The 24,609-nt window shown below is 37.9% G+C and overlaps 1 protein-coding gene across 5 annotated transcripts in view; it reads left to right on the top strand.

Moving 5' to 3' along the window:
- Positions 1–24,609, top strand: part of rims2a (regulating synaptic membrane exocytosis 2a) — a 219,507-nt gene that overhangs the window by 120,586 nt on the left and 74,312 nt on the right. For 3 of the 5 annotated variants that reach the window (XM_053488382.1, XM_053488381.1, XM_053488389.1), the window contains 9 exons: positions 69–261; positions 460–613; positions 769–789; positions 2,263–2,331; positions 6,080–6,218; positions 15,130–15,282; positions 19,496–19,605; positions 21,154–21,186; positions 24,340–24,405. In XM_053488382.1, the coding sequence (XP_053344357.1) occupies positions 69–261; positions 460–613; positions 769–789; positions 2,263–2,331; positions 6,080–6,218; positions 15,130–15,282; positions 19,496–19,605; positions 21,154–21,186; positions 24,340–24,405 (938 nt within the window). The remainder of the gene's footprint in view (positions 1–68; positions 262–459; positions 614–768; positions 790–2,262; positions 2,332–6,079; positions 6,219–15,129; positions 15,283–19,495; positions 19,606–21,153; positions 21,187–24,339; positions 24,406–24,609) is intronic. The other 2 variants (XM_053488390.1, XM_053488388.1) reach the window with 2 other exon arrangements.

The raw sequence follows: 24,609 nt of genomic DNA, 5'->3' as shown, positions 1-24,609 counted from the left end.
GCAAGTCAGACCAGTGTCTTTTGGTGAGTCCTGGCAAACGTTCTTCCAATGGTGGTAAATAAAAGCAGTTTGAATTATTGTTCCACCAGTGACAAAAGCAAGAGGAGAACTAAAACAGTAAAGAAGTCATTAGAGCCCAAATGGAACCAGACGTTCATGTACTCACCGGTACATCGACGTGAGTTTCGCGAGCGCATGCTGGAGATCACGCTGTGGGACCAGGCACGAGTTCGTGAAGAGGAGAGCGAATTCCTCGGAGAGGTACAAACATGTGATGTGTGATATGCAACATGGTGTCTAGAGACAAGCTGTCAGACTGTAGGTAAAATTAATGAATACAATAAGCAGCACAAGTTCTGTCCACATGTACACTGAAAAGAAGTGGTCTGTATACTTGTATTGTTGTTCCTGATTAACGGCGTATACATGCAGTAGACCTTGTGTTGTTTTTTCGTTTAGATCCTGATCGAGTTGGAGACGGCGCTGATGGACGACGAGCCGCACTGGTACAAGCTGCAAATGCATGACGTCTCTTCGATGCCTCTGCCCAAGAGTTCCCCCTACCTTCAAAGGCGAACGATGCACGGAGACAGTCCCAGTCGCAGACTACAGAGTACGGCTTCATCGATATATCTATTATAAGTTACACCTATGTACTGTACATGCTGCCAGACAGTACATTCATGTCATGCATACAGTATGTCAGATCAGACTTTCATTACATATACTTTATCTATCCTTTTTTTCTTGACCTTGCTGTTTTTGCAGCTCATGGCTCGTATAATTCAGGTAAAAAAAGAACAAAAAAAAAACCAATGCATGTCCATTTCTTAGTTTTAAACACCACTTTTCCTCTTGTATTTGTGAAAATACAGTATAACACTGAATAAAACTGAATACAGCTCCATCCTTACTCCATCCTTAAACTCCCCGCAGCTGGATTGTTCTTTTCTCTTGTTCTCAGCTCCATCGTGACTAACTATAATACAGTAAAATTCCCCAAAGACTAACAAGAAAGTGCTTATTTTTGATGTTATTAACTTGCAGTGTTTGGCTGTCCAGAGAAAATGCTTATGTCATCATTTTCCTTAATAACTCAACCCCTGATTTATGTTTCTGTTCGTCCCTCCCTTTTTTTTCTTCTCTGAGTTGACTTCTGTGAAAGGATTTCACATCATTTTAATCAGACCTCTAAAATTTTAATCAGCATTAGCACTCTGTACGGCATTAGCAGGCAGAGCATTAGCACTCTGTACGGCATTAGCATCCCTGTGCCTTTCCACACTGCTCTTCTAGCAAGGAAGAAAAAAACGAGTGCACGTACAGTATGTGTGAAATCCGACTGATCTAAAAATAAGAAGTGCGAAAACATATTTCGAGTAGAGAGAAGCGTAGTTCTTTCTGACTGATATGTTTGTTTAAGTTTAACTGCCCCGTTCCTGGCTTTGCTTATCAGGAGTACAGACAAAATAAGGCCAAGATTATTATTATTTTTTTAATATTCACCAAAAATTCATTTATTGTTTAGATCATCATCATAAACCCTTGTGACTGCATCTCTGTTTCCAGACCTTACAACAGAATCATTTTCAGGATATACGCCTACTTAATTCTCAGATTGTGTTAACGCTATTGACAGGCAGGAAACTCAAATGAACTGTTCTTTACAACCGTGATGAGCAGAAAAGCATCTCAAAATGTAAAATGTGTTATTATTGGCTAGGATTTCTGTTTTGGGCTGATCATAGTGGAACATGAGGTGGTCTTCTGCCTTTGTAGCCCATCAGCTTTATGTTTTGATGTGTTCTGCATTCTTTTCAGCTCACCACAGTTGTAAAGAGTGGTTACCTACTAGTCAGCTCCTAACCAGTTTGGCCATTCTTGTAAACTATAGAGGCTGGCACCAAACCGTCATGCGCTGCATTACTGCTAGATGATTTGCTGATGGAATAATTGCATGAATGCATAGCGATTAACACACACTCAGTTGGATCAGTTAGATTCTGGTCAAAGTAATGTATGGAGTGTGATATAATAAAGACATTCTCGTCAAAAAAAAGAAACTATCAGAACCAATTGATTAAATAAAGTTCTATAGTAATGTACACTTCACTATACATCTAAACATTTGTGGGTTAAGTGCATTGGGGGTGATGGGGTGATTGAACCTCTGACCTTCTAATTATTATTCCAACATCTTAATCACTGACCGCATTTTGTATAAAATGTTGCCCTTCATTAAAATCTTCTGCTCTTGTGTAGGATCTCACAGAGTCAGCGACAGCGAGATTTCCGATTATGACTGTGAGGATGGAGTGGGAGTCGTTTCAGGTGAGCACATCGCAAAGACGCTGAAAATTTGTGTCCTACATTTTCCAATTTTATCTCGACTATCAGTAGCTACGCTTACACGGACAATGTGTCTTCAATCTGCTGTCATTCTGATTAGAAATTCCAACGTAACATAAATGGACCCTGATTTCATAAGATGGTCAAAGCATTTAGTCAGAATTTTCATTTTGTTTCCAAGTGTTTAATCTGACAGAAATATACCAGAAGAAGAAAAAAGAAGCCATCTTTTTCTTTAACTTTAATGTTATGTTAGGCTTCCCATTTTTCCGCTTGCTTCATTATAATGGATTACAAATATCCAGTCTCATCTATGATTGGTTAGATGCTTTACTACATGTGAAATGTGAGCCAGTCAGTGCTTCTTTCTCAGCCAGAGACCCAGTGAGTGAAGATGAAGACTGTTGGGAGAGAGCTGTAATGAGAGCTGCATAATGCATGTAATGATCGGGAATGGATGCAAAATTTCCTTATAGAAGAGTTATCAGGTTACCTTATTTTATCACCATATGGCACAGAAAGTATGCGTTTAATCCAACAAGAAAGAAATGATCGGATAAAGTGTTCACATGACTGAAATGTCTATTAAATAGATTATTAAAAGTTTACTTCACTCCTTTTATTCAGAAATTTAATTCTGACTGGATCAGGTCAGACTGTTCTGATTCAGGTGGTTACATGATGTTTGGGCTATTAATTTGATTAAAATGCCTAGACATATTTGTAGAATGTTAGGGTCCATGTAAATTCATCTATTGTTCACAGTGGTAGCCATGCTATACACTGTACTGTCAAAAGAAGACTTTCAGACATGTTAGTCTGTTTGCTGAGAATGAATCAGATGGCAAATTGAATTCTTTGGTCCATTTGGTACTTGGTTTGTTTTGGCTTTACACTATATTTCGTTAAATCAATGTAAACTGGAGTACATGGAGGAATCCTACCATGCATTTTAAGAACATGCTACCTTTTTGCACACCTTATGCAAGGTGGGAATCGAACCCAGACCCCGGAGATGCAAGGTGACGGCGTTAACCACTAAGCCACTGTGCCGCCGTGTATAGTGTAGTATACTGTAGTGTGTGTATTTATTGTAATTAGTGTTTCAGTAGGGAAATCCAAGGTTAGGAAATGACCCATACTCATTTTGTAATGGAAATTGTTCATTTGGGTTAATCACATAACCAGAGTGGTGAAGTGACGCATGTTGGGACAGTTCATTTGATTTACAGCTCTGAATTCGGTTGCATTCGGCTCAGAGAAAAGCACGCACGCACACATCTTTTTAATTCTCATTCATCTTCTTGTAGCGTTTTGGACACAGCTTTCAGCATTTCCTCCATCTTTGTTCTGCTTCTTTCTCTCTCTTGTGCTTATTCTCACTCTTTTCTTCTTCCTCATTTATAAATGCTGATTCGTTGCTTCCTGCTGCATGAGTCGATTACTGTTCAGAAGAATAGCTTTGTCTCCCATTGAATTGGTGAGCTTGTTTTCATCTCTGCTGGATTCAGGCAGAAATGCAGTTTGATGCAGAGATATGTGTGTGTGAGGGGAGAAAGACAACTATAATGCAGTTACTTCTAACAGCGAAATAATGATTTTCCTGATGCATTGTTTAAAAATCTGGTCAATAAAACTGCATCAGTATTTAAGGAAATAAAATAATAGGAACTTATCAGTGATCAGATGTTGATTTATAAGGTAAATTAATTGCAGTTTATTTAAAATAGGCCTATTGTTTAAGCAGGCCTTATTTTTTTGTACTATACAGCACATAGTTTTCTGAGGTTTGTTTAGGATTCCCATTTTTCTGACAAGTCCCGCCTTCTTCGTTATGATTGGTTAGAATAATTCAGTCTCATCTGTGATTGGTTAGATGCCTTACCTTATGTGAAAAGGTGAGCCTTTTCAGTGTTCCTTTCTTAACCAGACAACCCGTGAGTGAAAGCAAAGACAGATGTGATTGAGTTTTCCGATCAGGAAAAGATGCAAACTTTCCATACAAGAGAAGTCCCAAGTCACATAATGTTAAAATTTCTAGTGCCCTGTGATAGATTGGCACTCTGTCCAGGGTGTACCCTGCCTCGTGCCCTAAGCCTCCTGGGATAGCCTGCATGTCCACGTGACCCTAAATACAGGATAATTGTTTGAAATGTATGTCATTTTTGGTTACCAATACAGCTTGGATAGTAGTTCCAGCTGTAACATGATCAATATATTAAAATTTAATATTAATTTTTTTACTTAAGTGTTGATGTGTTAAATTTTCACAGGGATACAGTGCATGGATGCTCTTTAAAGCACCTAAAATGTTTTGTTTTAGAACAATTTGAACCATAATTTGGTCATTTTATAATTGGTTGTAAGCACTCAAAGAGACGAGTGACGCTGTATAGCGCAGCTATAAGATACTTAAGCGAGAGAAGGAGATGTGACATGCCGGCCGTTAATGAATTACTGTTAAATATTGTTGGCACCTTGCTGTGGTTTGCTCCACCCCCACCCTCCTGTGCTTTATCATCATACACTGTAGCATCATGGTCCGTCGAGTGTTATTCAATACTTGATTTGTATCCTGTTCCGACGACCTGAAAAGATTTTTTTATAAAGCAAGCCAAATAGAAAACAAGTCAAAAGGGGGGGAAAAAAATCTTTATCCTTAAATGTCTTTTCAAATCCGCTGTTATGCCTCTGCCTATTTAACGTGTGTCACACTCCATTGGATAGCAGTCAACTTCAGTCGTGGCAGCCATTAGCTTTTAGCTGTAGCCGATGGCTGGATAATGAACTCTTTTCACTTGAGTGCACACACGGCTTCGTTGTCATTATTATGATTTGAGCTGGAAAAGCTGCTGTGAGGTGAAAGGCTATTTCACTGATTACATCTTGTGTACACTGAAGTCAGATCCTTTATAGGATTAACAGCAACTACAACAAAAAAAAAAAAACACATGAAACAAAATCCAAAGAAATAAAAGAAGGCTCTCGTACCTGACCTCACATCCAGTGTGCGTTGACAAAATAGGAAAGAAAGAAAGTAAAACCTGCAGTTTTGTTCTTTTTTCCTTATTTTTCTATTAGCCAGAGCTTAAACAAGCCAAGTGGATTTTTTCCCCCTATTAACGTAGGTAACGTAACCTATTCAGTAATTAATCAGAGACAGATCAGCCAAGTTGAAATAATTATTGCTTATATTTCTCCAGTTTGTATAGTGGTCATAAAAATGCCAGTATTATCCGTAAACCTTGTAATGTTAGATTTTGTTTGGCGCTACAGATAGTTGCTGGTTATGCAGAACAACATGCTGTCTGTGTAGAATTATTTTCACTGACCTAGCGATATAGACTATAGACTTTTTTTTTGTGCTTAGCCAGTATTTTCTCTATCATTGGTTGCTACAGCAGATCAAGCTCTTGTGCTTAGCTTTATTTTTAATTCTAATGTATTAGATTATGTAATTTATATTCTTTAGAGAGAATGTACTTTTAAAAAGAGTTTGCAGTCTGCTTTGTATTGATTGTTGAAATTAAATTATGGAATACATAAAATACTATACTAAGCTTAGGTCACATTATTCCATGTAAAATCTAAGGATAGGTTTAGAACTAATTGTTTATTTTACAAGTGATATAACACTTCCAATAATTCTGATATTGATAAATTTATGATTTTATATAGTTATAGTTAGTTGATCGCTGACACAATTCTTCATCCCACATTCTCCCTGCAGACTACAGACAAAATGGACGTGACCTCCAAAGCTCCACCCTATCTGTGCCCGAGCAGGTCCTCTCATCCAATCACTGCTCGCGGTCGGTGGACATTGAACGAGCACGTTCACGATCACCCAGCGTTCCCCCTCCTCAGAGGTACAGTAACTCTCTTTTTCATCCCTAATTTATTCACCCCAAAATAACCAACTATCACATGGAAGCTGTTTAAGTTAGATGATTTCCTCAGCCTTAATTTGTTACTGCTGTGACATCTTTGGGTTTAAACGTCCTACTCATGCGTTGCCAAACTGTCTTTAAAATAATCTTATGCTTTGCTTTACTTTAGAGCATCTGTTTGTGTGCTTGTACTTGTTTTTTTTTTTCCTCTGTGCCAAAGCTCTCTTAACCTGCAAGAAAGTTTTCTTGTTTCTGGGGTGGTACTCTCTATACCTTTACAGGTTTGGACAAAATCTGAAATTCATTAGTAAATAGTACACAATGTAACTTCAGCTAGCTAGTTAAGTGCAGAATAAGGGAAATAAATTGTGGTGTAGGAAAAAATGAGTAATATTAAGGCTATGTGATCACATGTAAAAAGATTTTATAAGTCTGCCTTGTGCCATCTCTTCAAGAGATTCAAAGAACTTTATCAATCCCAGAGGGAAATTGCTCATACAGTACTTGGTTGCAGTTGCTTACAGTCATTTACATGAGGAAAAGAAAAGAGTAATAAAAAAAGTATTAAAAAGCTACTGTAGTAGAAGTAGGGCTGGGTATCGTTGAAGAATTTTAGATACTGGTACCAGTACTAATACCTTGATGATATTACTGTAGTTCCTGAACAATACTTTTTTGTGATACCAATGTTTTTTAAAGATCTGCTGTAAGAATAAAAAAAAAATAATAATAACCTTACAGTACACATTACAATACTTGGTTCTGTTTCAACTCATTAGTTTCATGTTTCAGCATCTTGCCATTTTCCCCTTAAAGTTTTTTGCAACATACAAAAATGAACAAAATTTTTTATTTTAATAATTTAGCCAGAATTGGATTAGGAACTTAATAGGAACCAGTCCATTTAGGTGGAAATTTTGAAGGAAGTTTTTCTAGAGTTGTACTAATCTGAATGATGAGAAGAAGAGAGAGCTGTGTTTTGCTCCTAAGTTTATTCCAAACATGTTCAGGTTTTCATCATCTTGCTGGTCTTACCAGTGATGTCCTATTTGCATTTATTGCATTATGGCTAAACTATGGAGACACATACTCTCAAGCCTTAAAAACTCAACTTATACATGATCCCCGTTTCTACACAGATGCTGTGTGTTTACTGGCACAGTGATGCTGATGAGAATGACAAGACATTTTTTAATACTTGATAGTATCTGCGCTGTTTGGTGGGTGCCATGAAAGTGTCAGAGTTTAGTACCCAGCCCTGAGCACAACTTTACTAGCTTTACTATACTTTTTTTGGTTTAGTCTTTTTTTTTTCTTGGTCGAGTTAATGAATCTGTCTACCTTTGTGGGCAACTTTAAAATATACGACCTTAATAACCACGGTTTTAATTGGGTTTTAGTCTAAGGCTTTAGGATAACCCTGCTTATTGCCCTTGTTTCTAAGGTGGAACCACCAACAGTATATTTTATTTAATTTTTGTTTTTAATTTGTAATGTAATAGTGCCCAAAAAGGTATAACAAATCTTCAGGTGAAATATACATATTAAAGATCTACATGATGTACTTTAAAGGGTACAACCCCAGCAGTTTAGCACTATTTTCCCACCGGTGATGAAGAATGGTATTAAGGGTAGTGTATATCTTTGTAAATGAACAAGGGCGGTCAAGTCAAACATGTAATAAAAGAACACAGTTATGTCGTTAGTAAAAGCTAAAAATCCTTTGCTTCACTAATACACTTACTGTACATGTGACCTCTCATTGCCCACCGGACCCCTTTGCAAATTACAGGAACTCAGCAGGAAGTTATTGCCACTGAAATCACTCAAAGCCATTCCCATAGGTTTGCTCTCGTAACTGTGTTCTCTTATTCTGCACCATCAAAAGTCCCACTTTGACTTGAACACCATTTGTAATAACTTCACATTTTTATTTAATAATATATTTTTTGAAGATTACATAGAATAAAGGTACTGATGTTTTTTTTACTGTTTTTTTTCAACCCTCAAGGCTGTGTTTTGTACATTTTAGTTAGAAGACCTCAAGGTGTGTGTTGAAAATTCATAATTGGATTCTTTGGGAACATTTACATAATTTTTTTTCGGCAACGAATGTTCTCATTTGCCCTTGTATTATTGTTTCTGTATGAAATCTGTTGAAAGAACACTTTGACTGGAATGTTCAGTGATTAATATTGCATTATAAACAGATTTGCATCTGTGCAATATATAGATATGTATTATAACTCACCTATGATACATTATATTGCATTGGCTCCACGGTAAATGAAGTAATGTGAATTCATGCTTTCCTTAATGTTGTAATTTGGGCAATTTGACAGCTAGTCAGACATTTTCCTTCAACTGGACCACCTCGGCCTGTTTTCCTCATTGCTACCTCCAACTTCCATCTCTCCTCATTCTTTCCTCTTTTCCTCTCTGTTCTCTCGAACCTACCGCAGTCATTTTCTCACCCTACCTCGAACAAGACACAGTCAGCCTGTTCATCATCAGCAGACGGAACTCAGGTAGATTTTTCCAAACCCGTGTCTGTCTTTACCTACATGTCCTCCTTCTACCTGATAGAACGTCAGGGTTCCTCAAGCCTGGATTTGCATGAAATACAAATAAAGCAGCCTTGTAACAGGAAAATTCAAGCATAACATATATTGTTGTAATTTGAATTTTGATGCAGTCTTGGTCCGTGTATGTTGCGTAGAATTAGTTTTGGAAATCAAATGTTTATGAATACAAAAAGATTTCAGAAAAAAAATCTAAGTAAGAATATTTTTGAGAGTCAACAAAGTTTACCTGATTAGTCATCCTACAGGCGTTCCAGTTAATACATGGTCCCTTAACCTTACGCTGGATCTTATTTCAGCATGTACCATTAAAAAAGTTATTAACATATTATTACAGTACAGCGATGGCATGGTGGCTTAGTGGTTGGCATTGTTGACTTGCACCACCAGGGTCAGAGTTTGATACCCGGACAGGTGGGATTCCCACCTCTGTGTGCATGGGGTTTGCATGTTCTCCCCTTGCTTTATGAGTTTCCTCTAGGTACTCCGGTTTCCTCCCACAATCAAGACATGCAGCTTAGGCTAATTGGCGTCCCCAAAGTGCCCATACTCTGTAAATGAGCTTGTTTTATGTTTGTGCCCTGTGATGGATTGGCACCTTGTCCAGGGTGTATCCCGCCTCGTACCCTAAATCTCCTGGAATAGGCTCCAGGTCCCCACGATCCCCCTGGAGACAGGATTAAGTCGTATGGATGATGAGTCAGTAAGTGAGTAAATTACAGCACCAGGAAAACTCCTGCTGTTTTGTCATCCTCTATCACCATCACTCATCTCATGGTCATATTGGAGGTGTAACAATAGCGTAACAAAATCTTTACAAGTTGGTAAGATAATAAAATTACCAAACAATTGCAATAGTAAATACCATTTAAACTTTTAACAGTGATACCAAAGATTTTAATTAGTGTACAGGGTTGCCATGTCGCAACCAATTACTGAACATCTAAAACTAAAAAAAAAACTACACAGAAAAAATGAACCTACTTCTACATTTTGGAAACTTGTCATGGCAATATAACTTTTCATTTAAAATATAAAAGCTTGTCATAAAACAATGAAAATGGACAAAGGATATTAGTTAATAAGGTACAGAAAACACCTTTAATAGGAATTTACAAATCAACGTAAGCTAGCTAGCAGGCTAGTTGGCAGGCTATGAACTGAACATTCAGTTAAAAGTTCTCCCAAATATCAGGCACTCAGTATTAATTTCTTTTAAGGATTGCTTACAATCATGCATCTGTGCTAAACATTAGCATGGCTATGATTAGCGTGCGGCAGAGGAGCGAGGTAACTGAGTATATGTACTTTGTAACTGTATTTAAGTACATATTTCACGAAGATTTACTTTACTTAAGTAGTTTTATTAGAGAATACTTAAAAAAATAATTATTATTTTTTGCTTAAAAGTACAGCAAATATTTGTAATCTACATTTCTGCATGCCATCGGTTTACTGCTTTGGCATGTAGTATTTAAAGTGCCACCTGCTGACTATTCTGCGTGATTACATGACTTACGCTTTCATTAATACACGCCTAATAGCACAACGGGTTGCAGAGAGCGATGAAAATACAGGAGCATGTTTGCAATTGAGTGAGTGGGAAAAAAAGTGAGTCATAGAGACAGAGAGATTTTTTTACTATAAAAAAAGGCTACGGTGATAATACAACTTCTGTACTATTACTCAAGTACGCAAGTAAAACGAGGACTTGTACTTATACTTGAGTAATATTTGCCCCAGGGATCCTCTACCTTTACTCCTGTACTGCATTTGCATACTTTGCCCACCTCCAGCCTCCGTGCTCATGCCTACACCAAATCACACTCTTGATTTCACATTTTCACTCTTGCTCTTAAAATCTCCCTTAATTAAAAACTCGAATCAAATGAATTGCAATAGAATGTGGCATATTGTTGCACCCATTAAATTTTTTTTTTTTGGAAGAAGAAAAAAAATTAACGCGACATATACGGACTAATCTCTTAATTATATGATTTATATTAAGAGTATTGATTTTTTAAGAGTATTGAGACCCTTTGAGGAACCCCAAGTCTAATGCTAGCTACTTGATGACAGACACCTCATCCACATACAAGCATTGGCTTCCCAAAATATTAATATGATAGAATTATATCTTAGAGAGTATTTAAGAGTTGTAGTAAATGTACAAAAAAGGGAGCCTATTTCAAATGTTAAAGGATTTTTTTTATGGTGACATAAAAGATTGTCACCAAATAGAAGGATTAAATGTTTACAATAATGTCTGCGTGTGGACTTACTGTATTTAGTCTATTAGTGAGCTACTGTATATCCTAGATCTCATTCATAATACATGCAACTCATGATCCTTCCATAATGGCATTAGAGATTCATAGCATTGCAATATCAAATGCAGGTTCATCTGTGAAATATTCAAGTGGAAAATACAGTACTTCACCAGCTCAACTTCTCAAACTTGAGTAATCAGCATGCCGTAGATTCTATATGATGCTGTACACATATAGATCTGTTTATACAGCTGTTATGTGTCTTTGTGGTTGTATATGTAAAAAGTTGTCCAGCAGAAAATTCATTCTCTTTATATGTTTTTGTTAATATGATATCAATAGAGTAGTGGAATGAACATACTCTACCGTAGTAGCTAGAAAGGAATTAGACTATGATAATATTGCATCAAGCATATGTGGGGTCAAGCAGGAGGTGGGCCAAACTAGGAAATATTTAAAGCACACAAGGATAAGGATGCAAGTTAGCTAGCTAATACTCTTATTCTGGGTGACTTTAAAAATTGTTGCTTCATTAAGCCCTATATATTTGAATGATGAATGCAGGACGTGATATCTTCAGCAAAGTTTTTGAGATTTTTAGCATCATGTTCGTGCAATCCAGAATAGCTGAGAGGGATTTCATGTGGACTTGTGCATACCTCTTCACGTGCAGTCCTTTGTGGATTCGTGCACTTCACTTACACATCTTGCAAATGCAAAAATAATATATCAAGGTCTATTAAACCAGTAATTTATTTAAAAACACTACAGTTATGATAGTGTCACATATGCAAATATAAAGTGTAAGACTTTGTGCCAGCTTTATTAGTTTTCATTGTAATAGCCATTTAAATCCAACAAGATTAGCCATATCATCTCAATGTAAAGAAATACATTTATATTTATAAGGGCTTTAGAAAAATTTTCAGTAAAAATTTAATTACAGATGCAGACACAGTGGCATTGTGCACTGTGGACTCACACATCCATGATTGAGGATTCTATTTCCGCCTTTGTGTGTGTGGAGTTTGCATGTTCTACCCGTGCTTGGTGGGTTTCCTCCCACAGTTATGAGACATGCAGATTCGGCTAACTGGCATTCACAAATTCCATACTGTATAGTGTGTGTGTGTGTGTATGCTTGCACCCTGCGATGGATCAGCACCCGGCACCAGTATTAGCTGTATAGAAAGTGAGTTTTTACCGAACTAAGCCTTTCTTGCTTTCACTTTTCTCAAAATTTTTAGCAGGCTCATGCAACATGATATTAAAGAGGAGAGAAGCGTAACAGAGATTTCACTCATGATAGTGTAATGCTCTGATGCTGTTACAGGTGTGTAAATCTGACCTGATAATGAAGAGCGATGCAAATATTGACCAGTTTTTGCATTAGATTAGCTTTTTTTGCTTGTAGATTTTGAAATTTAGCAGCTAAATGGGTTTGCATTTATATGCAGAAAACCTTACGAGACATAAAATGAAATCTAAATAAATAAGTAAATAAATAAATAAAACCTGCTGGCCATTTTGTCTTCATTTCTTATTGTTCCCACACATTCTGGGTTAGCACCGAGCCAAACCGGAAGGTTCTGTGACAGAGGTTTTTTTTTTCTTCCCCAGCTTACTTCCCTCTCTCTCTATCTATCTCTGGTCTTGTCGCCATCTGGCTTTAAGTCAGAATTGTTGAGCGGTGCGCTTTCCTCAAAGCGGAACCTGATGTGTCATCAAAAACACAGGGCCACCGGCTGAATTAAACTGTCAAAAAAGTGCACGTCTTCCCTGAGCAGTGGCTCCTCTTCTGAACGATTGGATGAGACCAGAGTCAATATTAAAGCTTTTTGCACTTTACTAGTGTCAGGGTGCACATGTGGGGTTGTAACTGTTTGTAACTGTTCAGTGCGGGAAAAAAAGTCATCTTACATTCAAAAAATATTTGTGAATAAACCTGTTGTATTTTCTACTGGGCCAGGTTGCCAGATTCTATGCATAATCTTCATGTATGCAGATACAGTACATGCTGCAAGTCAGAAATGTGCACTGTTGTTTACTTGTTTCCACTCGAGCTTCCAAAAACTGATTCGGGTTAATTCAATTCAATTCAATTCAATTTTATTTGTATAGCGCTTTTAGCAATTTTCATTGCCGCAAAGCAGCTTTACACAGTCAAAAGAATTATTTAAGTTTGTATGAAATGTGAATTTGTATGAATCAAGATGGTCAGTTTGTCCCTGGTGAGCAAGCCGAGGGCGACAGTGGCAAGGAAAAACTCCCTGAGATGGTAACAGGAAGAAACCTTGAGAGGAACCAGACTCAACAGGGAACCCATTCTCATCTGGGTGAAACAGAAAGCAGTAAATGATCTGCATTTATACAGTGTGTAGGGTGGGAGGCAGTTCAGCTATAATAGCTGATGTTAATTGATGTTAATATGGATGTTAAGAATTGTCCAGTGCATTATTAAAACCTGTAAGGATATTTCTGAACTGTCCACTTTGTAGAAGAAATGTGTTTGGGGAAAAAAAAAATTATAAATGGCTATGATCAGAGATGACTTAAACGTTGGGTGAAGTTGCATTGTAAAAAAATACTGACAGTAGAAGTCACAGCAATGTTTAACAGTGAGGTGACTAGCAGTGTGGCATAGTGGTTCGCACTGTGGCTTTGCATCTCCAGGGTCCAGGAAAGATGACTGCTTTGGGTCTGTGTGCGTGGAGTTTGCATGTTCTCTCTGTGATTGGTCGGTTGCTTCCGGGTGCTTTAGTTTCTTCTCATAGTACAAAGACATGCAGGGTAGGTTAATTAGAGATTGGCACCTCGTCCAGGCTGTACCTCGCCTTGTGCCCTATGTCAACTGGAACAAGCTCCCAGTATAGAAGATGTGTGAGTGAATAAGTGTGTGAGTGAGTGTGTAACAGTTTATCATATCAAACCTTTCACTCTGGAGTTTTAAGGCTTAAACTCCACCTTTACATACTGTTGGTAATGTTGTGGTGTGCAAGACAGTAGAAAGGACAACCTAAAATATTCTAATAGAAAAATGTCATAATTTGCCAGAGATATACTGTAGTAGAGGCAATATACAGTAAATTATTTAACTGTTATGGATGTGCAAAGCTGCTGGACAACTTTTTACTACTTAATTTTTTTGTTTTACGTCTCATGTGTTTAATGTTTCTTTGTTTTAACGTTTCACTGTGGTCAAATGATTACATACAGTAAATGGAAAAATGTGATTATTTTAAATTCCTGTACACACATTGTACATGATTTTTCTTCGAAGAGTTTTTTTTTTTTTATGTTTTATTAAGTATTTGACCAGTTGTTTTTACAGTACATTTGCTTCGTACATGTGGTCTTGAACGGGGTTGTATGTACTTAAACATGATGTATACTGTATGTGCACAGAGTTGCTAGCTTATTAGGAACATTTGCCTAATAAACTGCTAACACTGTATGTTGTTTGATATACAGTCAGGTTTTTTCCTATTTGTACCACAGTGCTGTTAAATCCCCGATTTGGGCTGGGTCAGAAGTTTCGAATTACTTTTTTATTATAACAACAGCTTTGATTGTATTGGAGGCTGTATTTCAAATCACAGATTTTATTAATGTGCTAGTTCTTGTACGAAAATTTATACAACTTATTTTCAGACATAAAGTAATTTAAGACAAACTGCTGTGGTATAAGAGGAATAAAACACTTTATTGTACTGTAAGACACATCAGGGCAACTCAAACTATATGCGTATCATCTTACTGGTATTGATCCAATTATGTTGTCTTAAGCTAATATGGCAAGAAAAAAGTCACTGCTATAAATATTTTTCAATCTAATGTAGACCTGGTAACACATCTTTATTTGCATAGTCTTTATTTATTTACTTAATTTTTTATTTATTTAAAATTTTAACAAGCACATGACATGTTTTTATAGATTTTTACGCTTTGCTTTCACCTTATTATGGGAAATGACCAACAACTAATTTTTCAACCTTCTCCACCAATCAACCTGTTTCTCCTCCACAACACTGTTTTTAGGAATTACGGCATGCCGGACAGGCGCGAAATGGAACGGCCCATGTACACGCGCTCACGTTCCACCGAGCGCCCCCCTGATGCCCACCACATGAGATCGTCCATGCCCACGCTGTCATCCGGACACTCCGCACCGCCCTCGCCTGCCTTAACGAGGTGACCAGACTAGAGCGACCCCTCCGTCTGCCTAGCAAGCCCTGGTTAACCAATCACTGCTCACCATCCTCCGCTATGCTCTTCCCACAATCCCACAATGTCCAGCCCTTCTACCTCGTCTACTAATCAGCCAATCAGCTTCTTTCTTTTTTTCCCCCCGTTCTTCTTTCACAAGTGCTGTAGTTGTGGTTTGTACTGTAGTTTATTTATAGTTTGCTTTCTGTTGGTAAAACGCCACTTATATTGCAGACTGCATTTAATGGTGTTTGAGGCTCCATTTATTACTGCTCCATTACCAACAGATATCGGACTCATTCTTTGATTTTTCCCCCCTCTTTTTGTTTGTATGCACTGGCTTATATAATTCATTCCCTCTTTCCTTGCAGCGATCAGGCAATGGGAGATGCATTTTTGATGCAAAGCATCTAACATGTCTTTGTAGTTTATTCACAGGCATTTCACTGATTTAAGTGATGACATGAGATGCAGCCATCTACAGCATTTTTTTTTGCATGCTTTCTACCACTTTCATCCATTTACCCTTTAAACTCCCTTATTACTCTTGTAACTACATATATTCCATATCTAACATCAAACCAGCCAATATTTTGGTTTCAGGAGTTTCATGCACAACTCATTTATGCGAAATACTATGAGCTGCAGTTCTGTGAGTTATTTTATTTCTATACACATTGCTTATGAAAAAGGTAAAAAGAGAATTACCAGATATGTTTTATCTAAGAGAAAGTACTCAGTATTATTATGCACTACTGTTATTATTAAAAAGTAAAAAAGCGATGAGCAGAAAAGCATCCCAGAATGAAGTTCAGTGTCATAATCTCTGAAAACGTCTCGGGTTACTTTACTGTAACCGTTTCCTGAAAAAGTGGGAACGAGATGCTGCGTGGAAACGCTATGGGAACATCTTTTTGTGTTGCCGGTTGTGAAGCATGTGTGTATCAAACACGCCAAATTTTGGCTTACATAACCTCGGTCAGGTGATGTCATCTGATGAAGGACGTCCAGTACGCAAGCAGTGCGGCATTGGAGTGCAAAATCTCGCTTCCGCTTTTTCAGGGAGCAGGGTTACAGCAAAGTAACCCGAGACGTTCCCTTTCAAAAGCTACACTCGATGCTGCGTGGAAATGCTATGGGAACAAGAATATCAACGCCTCCGCACTGCAAGTGTCTGGGCCCCAGGGTTGTGTTGCGTGTGCGCACAATAGCCAAGGAGGTCTCAGACCTAGCTCTGGAAGGCTGACTCGAGGACCTATGAGTCCAGAGTAGCATGAACACTAAAACTATAGAATTTAACAAATGTGTGCGGAGAGGCCCAACCTGCCGCATCACACACTTGGTGCAAGGGGACACCTCTTGCCAGCGCAGTAGATGAAGCAATCCCCCTAGTCAAATGAGCCCTGATTCCTAGAGGCGAAGTGTGACCACACGCCTCGTAGGCTAATACTGTAGCATCTCTCACCCAATGTGACAGTGTTTGTCCCTAGTTGCAGCCCCCGTAGCATATGAAAAGCTGCTCTGACTTACGCCACTGGCTAGTGCGTTGGACCTAAATCTGAAGAGTACGTACTGGACACAGTAAGTGAAGTCTTTCCTGCTACGGAGCTGTAAAAGGCGGAAGACAGAATGCTTCGAGATCAAGAATGGAACTTTCGGAAGGTAGTTCGGGTGAGGATGCAGAATAGCTTTGACTAGCCCAGGGGCAAAGTCTAGGCAGGATGGAGAGACTGACAAAGCCTGCAGATCTTGGGCGCTGACTCTAGTGGTTTAAAAGGGGTGTCAATCAGACCTTCGAGCACAATAGCCAAGTCTCAGGAGGGGATCGAACTGAATCCTGTAGCCTCCCTCTACAGTGCTTAGTACCCAAGGAGATTTACCTGGCAGTACTGTAGCTTCCATGCTGCCAGTTTTCGCACACCCCTACGGTCCTGGGCAAATGAGCCTCAGGATGACTTCTTCGTGAAAAAGACAGTACGCAGGTCCGACTTCTTTGAGGCGGATTGTGAAGCGCGGCGCGCCGCACCCCAGTCTTTACGAGGGAGTGCCCGGCTCATAACACTCTTTTTCTGTGCTTCACGCCTTGCGAGAGTCAGACCCGGTCGGGACTGGGTGGCCGACAGTCCCGGCTCTTGAGCGAGGCGGGAAAGGTATTTCCCAAGGGCGTGTTCATATAATTTTGTATAGTTTATCACACGGAGGCACACATCTCGCTTGAAACTCCGTCATATCGGTGAGTTAAACACTTTCTTAATTTTGCTTGTTTACACACACACGCAAACACAACAAAGCAGTCCTGAAGACAAAAAAATCTAAGGAATGTTCCGGTTCAATCCTATTTATAACCTTCATGTGCACTTCATCAGATGACGTCATCTGACCAAGGTTATATAAGCCAAAATTTGGCGTGTTTGATACACACATGCCTCACAACCGGCAACACAAAAAGATGTTTCCATAGCGTTTCCACGCAGCATCGAGTGAAGCTTTTGAAAGGGAAGCACTAATTTCATAAGCTACGTTATAAGAAATTTGGAGATTGAGATTCAGAGTTACATCTATGTAATATAAAGTATTTATTTGGTTGTACAAGTCTAAGTTGACTATCAAGAGCTTCTTATAATTCCTTAAAAAATATGGATTTTGGATTGGTCTCAGTTATATAATTTAAGTAAAATAGACCAAACTGAAAAACCTTTCTGCCAGATTTACATAAGATTCTGTGACACCAGTGCCTTTGTATGTACACATGTACTGTATGTTAATACGTCACCGATAAATTACTGAGGGCATACTGTACATAGCACAACTGTTTTACATTTAGTGACCGAAAACTCCATTAAAGGCAAAGGTAACATAGCTGAAAAAAAATGAACAAGTGGAAGAACACTCATCGTCCATATGCTTTATCCTGTATACAGGGTCACAGGGTTTGGAGCTTATCCCAGGGGACTTAGGGGGACTTTCACCCTGGATGCATCGCAGGACACACACACATATAAACACACTCACATGCTCATTTACACACTACGGGCAATTTGGGAATGCCACACAGCCTATTCTGCATGCCTTTGGACTATGGGAAGAAACCAGAGTACCCGGAGTAAACCCTCCAAGCATGGGGAGAACATGGAAACTCAATGCAGACAGACCTAAGGTGGAAATTGAACACTGGCCTCCCAGGAACTTCTAGAATGGCACAAATATGTGGAAATGGCTTGGAGCTCCCAGCCATGATTTCCTGTAATGTGCAAGTGATGTTCGTGAATGATTGTGTGTAAAGTTCACACAGACAGATGCATCTCCTCCACAAAATGGTTCCACTCAACTTTCACAGGAATTACTGCAATGGGCGCCAGGCTACCAGGCGGGATTGTAATCCATGGACATACCATGGACATACGACGTCCTTTCAAACATTTGCACAATTTAAATGCTCTCTGCTGCTAAGAGTCTTTTCGCCGTACTGTATTTGAAGTTTTCTGTATATGTCAATCGGTTTTACACCTTCATTCACGAGAAATTTCATCACATGTCCCATGTGATGAAATGAGTTGAACGCACCTCGTATTTTATTGGCCGTCTTTTTGCTAAACATATGGATAGAGGAAAGCAAGTCTTTGCTTTTTAAATCCAGAAATGTCTGGCATCAATCTCCACTATTTTGCTGACTCGGTTTGGAAGACATGCCAAAGCACAGTGTATAATATTTTTGCTTCAAATTGCCTGCTCCTTTAAAGCCTCTTTACTGCCAAAAGGCTGTGCATGGCCTTGATTGTACACAAAATCTATATATATGAATCAGCATATATATACAAACAATTGCCACAGTGTACGCTTCCATTTATTTTACTCACTGAGCAAGTTCTAACATATTTCGGTACTGACATATGCATAATTCAATGCATCTGTTTGTGCTCATTTATAATGACTTCTCTTGGTTAACAATTGTGGGCAGGACTAAATGTAAATTAGCTATGCTGTAAACATGCTTATAAATTTACAGTTGACTTGGTATTCATAATCAGCAGCACAATGTTTGATAAATGAAGCCTATTTAGTTTTTTTTTACTCGTTATTTAGTGATTTTAGTTTTTACAAGCCGTGAATGATTCTTGTACCCGAACCTTGCAAACACAAATACTAATAAATAAGATATGCCAAGCCATAATTAGATGACTGTGTGTGTGTGTAACAGGGCACACCCCCGCAGTGGATCGGTCCAAACCAGTCCTACAAGCACACCCATGAACAGCAGGAGAGGACGGCAGCTACCACAACTGCCATCAAAGGGGACGCTAGACAGAAGTAAGTCTGTTCTTCTGATTTTGCCAGGAAGTTATGGTATATGCTTATAAAGTGGATGCCACAAATTTACTTATGTGTGCTGGAAGATGTTTCGAGATACAGAGATAGTCGGGAAAGATTATAGCGTGGAGAAAGACAAATTTACTTGATCATAAGGATTACATGTTTTTTAAGGTGGATTTTTTTCCCCCATGTATTTCAGGCAAGTCACACCTTCACAACATTGGAATTTGCCATATTTCTTTTAGTTAACTTAGTGACTTTGTGTGGTGTTGGATTGTAATTTTAGTTCACATAACTTGTAAACTCTATAATAACTCATATATATGATGATGATGATGATGATGATTATTATTTATTTTTTATTTTTTATTTTGTGAATGACAGTGTAAAACTTATTGACACTGATTATTCACAAACACCACTTGCATGTTACAGGAACTCAGCTAAGAATTATTGTCATATCCCCCATACACTCCTGACCTTACTCTAACGCTTGGGCTATTAGAAGAGGCCCTAGGAGGCCAGCATTACAGATGTGAAGCAGGCAGTCTAATGATTGCTCAGATGTGTAGTGAGATGGTACCTTGATGGTACCTTGATGGTACCTGAACCAAACACTAGTGAAACACTAGTGAGTAGCAGGGGATTATATAGAGAAATAAAGGGAATAAAAGAACTGTGTTCTGTTATTCTGCATAATGAAGTATTATAAATAAAGTCCTGGTACAACTGAAACATTTCCCATACATTAAGTAATATCAGTAATTTAAGCCTTACACTGCAAATTACATCTTAAATTACTGTTGATGTAAAAATAAAAACTCTTTATGATTAATTCTATTAATTATAGATAATATTAATTTTTAAAATAATTACATACCAATTTTATATATTTAATATATAAATATTTCTTCCAAACCTTGATGCGAGCATAAGTATTTAAGTATAATATTCTGTTCACTAATAAAAGGAAGAAAACTAGATCATGATCAGGCACATATTCAAATGGCTGGAAGAATTAAGTATGAAGTAATGTGTACCAGTGAGATCGCAATATGAGCTTAAGATAAACTATATTGAAGGGCAAACACTTAAATAATTTGCAAGCTAATTAACAAAGTCTAGAGGAAATAAATGAGATTAAAACGTCTCACTCAGAATATTACTTTTCACTGGTCATATAACGTGAGTTGTGTAAGGGTGCTTTCACATACTTTATGTATTGTTTATTCTGTGTAAATCAGATCTTTCATACCAATGGCGGGTACAAACAACCAGTTAGTGCAAACAAACCAAAAAGTTTAAATGTGTGAACGCATCCTCAGACATTACCTGAGGTTCCGCTTTGAATGAAAAGAACATGATGTCACAACAGAACTGCTGTCAATCCATTAACCCATTGCCAATATCTGTTTTGTTTTGTGCGAATGAATCCTGCACACATGGTAGCTAACATGTGTGGTCTGTTGTTAGCCAATGTTATTAATTGGCTAGTGCATGGGCATTCATTTTCATGGTTCCCTTTCTCATTTTTCTTTCTCTCAGAAGACGGACGAGAAGACCTTGAGCCAGGTCCAGGTGTGTAACCTGTTTTACTGGGTTTAGGCTCTTAGGTTCAGGCTAAACCCATCTGCAATAGTCGTACTGTAAGTTCTAGCCTTGCTCAGAAAAGAAGAAGAATCCATCTGCAGTAAAAAAAAGAAAAGAAAATCTAATAAATTGAAAACTGTTGGATTGAGCCAAGCAATGTTAATGTCTGGCATAACAAAAGAAAGCATAGTATATAAATAGCAGTGTCAAAAGAAAAAAAGAATAGTAATTCTGACAATTGATTGAAGCTAGCTTGCCACTAGCTACAGTAGTAATGCAATCATATTATATCTTTCTTATACTGTATATCATTCCTTTTTAATAGCTTTCATTCCTTTTTAGCAGTGTATTGAGCCAACGCTAAAGTATCTCACCAAAACAGAAACCTAGCATGACTAGCAGTGAATATGGATTAGCCTTCTTTGCATCAGCTTCTGTTTGTTACCATCATTTTTTTGTAAGAAATATCCAAACAGTGCTTATGTTCCTCTCAGTAAACGAAACCTAGCATGACTGACAGCTATACAAATAAGTATATCACTATTTACCCTTATGTTTCTTTTTTTTTAACTTGGGGGTGTTTTTTTTTTAGAGAACATCTACATAATTGTAATGAAAGGAAATGAAAGGAACCTAGCATAACTAGCAATAAATGGAGGTTAGCCTACCAGCTCATTTATCATAATTTATTTTGTTTATCAGTGTAAGCAAACCAGTGTGACTATCAACAATCCAAATTACTGATAGTATTTATTTATTTATTTATTTATTTATTTATATATTTTTTTTTAGAGAAACAGTCTAATCTCTTTTAAAATGAAATGAAGCTAGCATGACTAGCAGTAATTTTGGGTTAGTCTATTCCTGTGTCTGTGCATTACCTGATTTTGGAAAACCGTAACCAAATAATGTTAATTCTTGTTTTTAGTAGACAAAAACGAGTGTGGGTAACAGCAATCCAAATTAGTGTAATCCTACCTTCTACTTTTAGTTTTGGGAGAATTAGCCAAACAATGCTATGGATGTTAACAAAAAATGAAAGCCAGCTTGACACTGTTCCACCAACTTACTCTAAACGTTCAGTAATGTTAGCAGGAATTAGAAAATAGCATCATACTGTAATATTCCTTTAATGTGGAGCACAGACTATTGCAGACAGTCTGGCATTTGTGTGTGTGTTTGTGTATGTGTGTGTGTGTACGCATATGCGCATATGTGCTATATGTGTGCGTGTGTCTTCATAACTCACTGTAAGTGTTGTGATAAATACTAAGCCTCCATCGAACTGTGTATAATAATGTTATTAAAAAGAATGTTTTATTCTTTCCATCCTCCGTCTTGAAGCTCAGATGATAATTAGGCAAAAGCACAGGTTTTCCACTGGTGTTTGTTGCTGTCATTATGTGGATTTATTTTTTCCCCTCCCTATTTAGAAAAAGCTAGTTTTATTTCCCCCATGGCCTTAATACCTCATTGACGTTTCTGCTTTTTGTTCTCTTGCCTAGTGTTGCATACAGCAGGTAAAAATGATGAGGTGGCTTTTTTTAAAAAAAAAAACAAACAAACAAAAAAAAAAACGATTAGCTTAGTATCTATTGGCAAAACTGGTGTTGTGTAAAAAGATGACTGATAATCTATGTTGTTGAGTATGGAAAATAAAGGAAGGGAGAGCAGGAGAACGATTTAGCGCCTGGAGAGAACCTTTCATCAATGTCTAAACATGGGTTTGGGATAGCAGTGTGTGTGTGTGTGTGTGTGTGTGTGTGCTAATGTAGCTTTTTGACCGACATTACTGTACAACATTTACAGTAGACAGCATGTCCTGCTCTAATTATGGTCTAAGGACATTGGATAGAAATAAATTCACTGATGCTTTTGGTAAGGATGGCCAGAAAAGGCTGTTAATGTCCCTTTAGATACTATGGTGCAACATTTTCAGATCTCAGCTTCAGGGTCTCTGATATGACTGTAATCTTAAGTAACTATCTTTTTTTGGAGTTTCTGTGTATATTCTTCCTCTGGGTTTTTTTGATATCCCAAAACCATGCCAATATGTTCGCTCATACTGTACAGTAGGTGTGAATGAGTGTCTGAATGAGTGCTTCCTGTGATACACTCTGGACCCAACACTATTTTGAGCAGAAGTGGTTACTGAAAGTAAATGAATAAATTAATGAATTAGAGGATGAATGAAGGAACGAAGGGTGCCTGTTACTGCCAAGAGGTCAGCGAGAGAACTTTGAACTAATAGTACGATGGGTCAGAAGGCATCATAGGAGTCGATATTCCTGTCAGTCATTGTAGGTAGGTAGGTCGGTAGTTAGGTATCATACATTATTAATCCCAAAATGAAACTGTATGGTTACAGCTGCCAGTTCACAGATTATATAACAACATACAAGGAACACAGTGAAAAAGAGTATTAAAGCCAGGTTTAAAAAAAAATCACAATAGGAAAAGGGTAAAGTTATATATATAAAAAAACAACAGTTATGATACATTGTTCATAATATTGCAGTCAGTTGGGAATCTCTAAAACTGCATATTAAGGCGCATTTAATATTCTCTTGCTGAAAGTGCGCCGCTGTTTAGTTTCTAGATTGTGGAAGAGATGTGAGGTGTTCTTTATGATGGTTAACAGTTTTTGTAGCATCCTTCTCTCTACTACCAACTCCAAGCACTTCAGGAGAGTGCCCACTATAAAGCTAGCCTTCCTGATTAGCTTGTTGAGTTTCTTGATGTCACTGCTTCTGCTATTGCAATATCAGACTGATGTAGACAGCATCTGTGTTGAATTTCCATTTCAAGCTGTTGTCAATGTGAACTTTCAGTTTTTTTTAAAAAAAAAAACACTTGCTGCTTCACCGGGCTGTTTCTGAAGCATCAAGGTGTGTCATGGTACCAAGAAATAAATGGAATTGTTTTATGGTTAAAAAAAAGGGACAAAAAACTTGGGTAAAGACAATGGTCTAATATGTTCAAAAGTCACACAGTGAAAGTCACAAGACTTTCAATGCAAATATGGAGCATCCAGGTGATTCATTACACAACTGTTTATTTGCCTCATGAAACATCCGCACACCTCCATCATCCTTCTGTGCCTCCTTATCCATTGCTTTCTGTCTCTCACCGTTCCTGCAGATGAAGAGGAGGAACCTGTTGTATATTACTCCATTCCCATTCAGTCATCATTTGACCCAGAAGCAGGTGTGTCCCTCTGAGACTCTTTCTACTTTCCATCTCTTATTTAATTTTTTTTTTCTTTCCATCTCTTTCACTTAATGGAATGTGCTTTAGACACAAATCTGCTCTTGGTTTTTTTTCTTTACTTTTTGTATTGGCTCTGTAAATTCTGCGTAGGAGAAACATACGCACGCACGCCATGTCGGCGTAGAGGCTTTGTTTCCAGCA

The sequence above is a fragment of the Clarias gariepinus genome, chromosome 26 (genome assembly GCF_024256425.1).
Source record: "Clarias gariepinus isolate MV-2021 ecotype Netherlands chromosome 26, CGAR_prim_01v2, whole genome shotgun sequence".
Lineage (NCBI taxonomy): Eukaryota > Metazoa > Chordata > Actinopteri > Siluriformes > Clariidae > Clarias > Clarias gariepinus.
The sequence above is the reverse complement of the archived record's forward strand: the minus strand, read 5'-3'. Positions and strand labels throughout refer to the sequence as shown.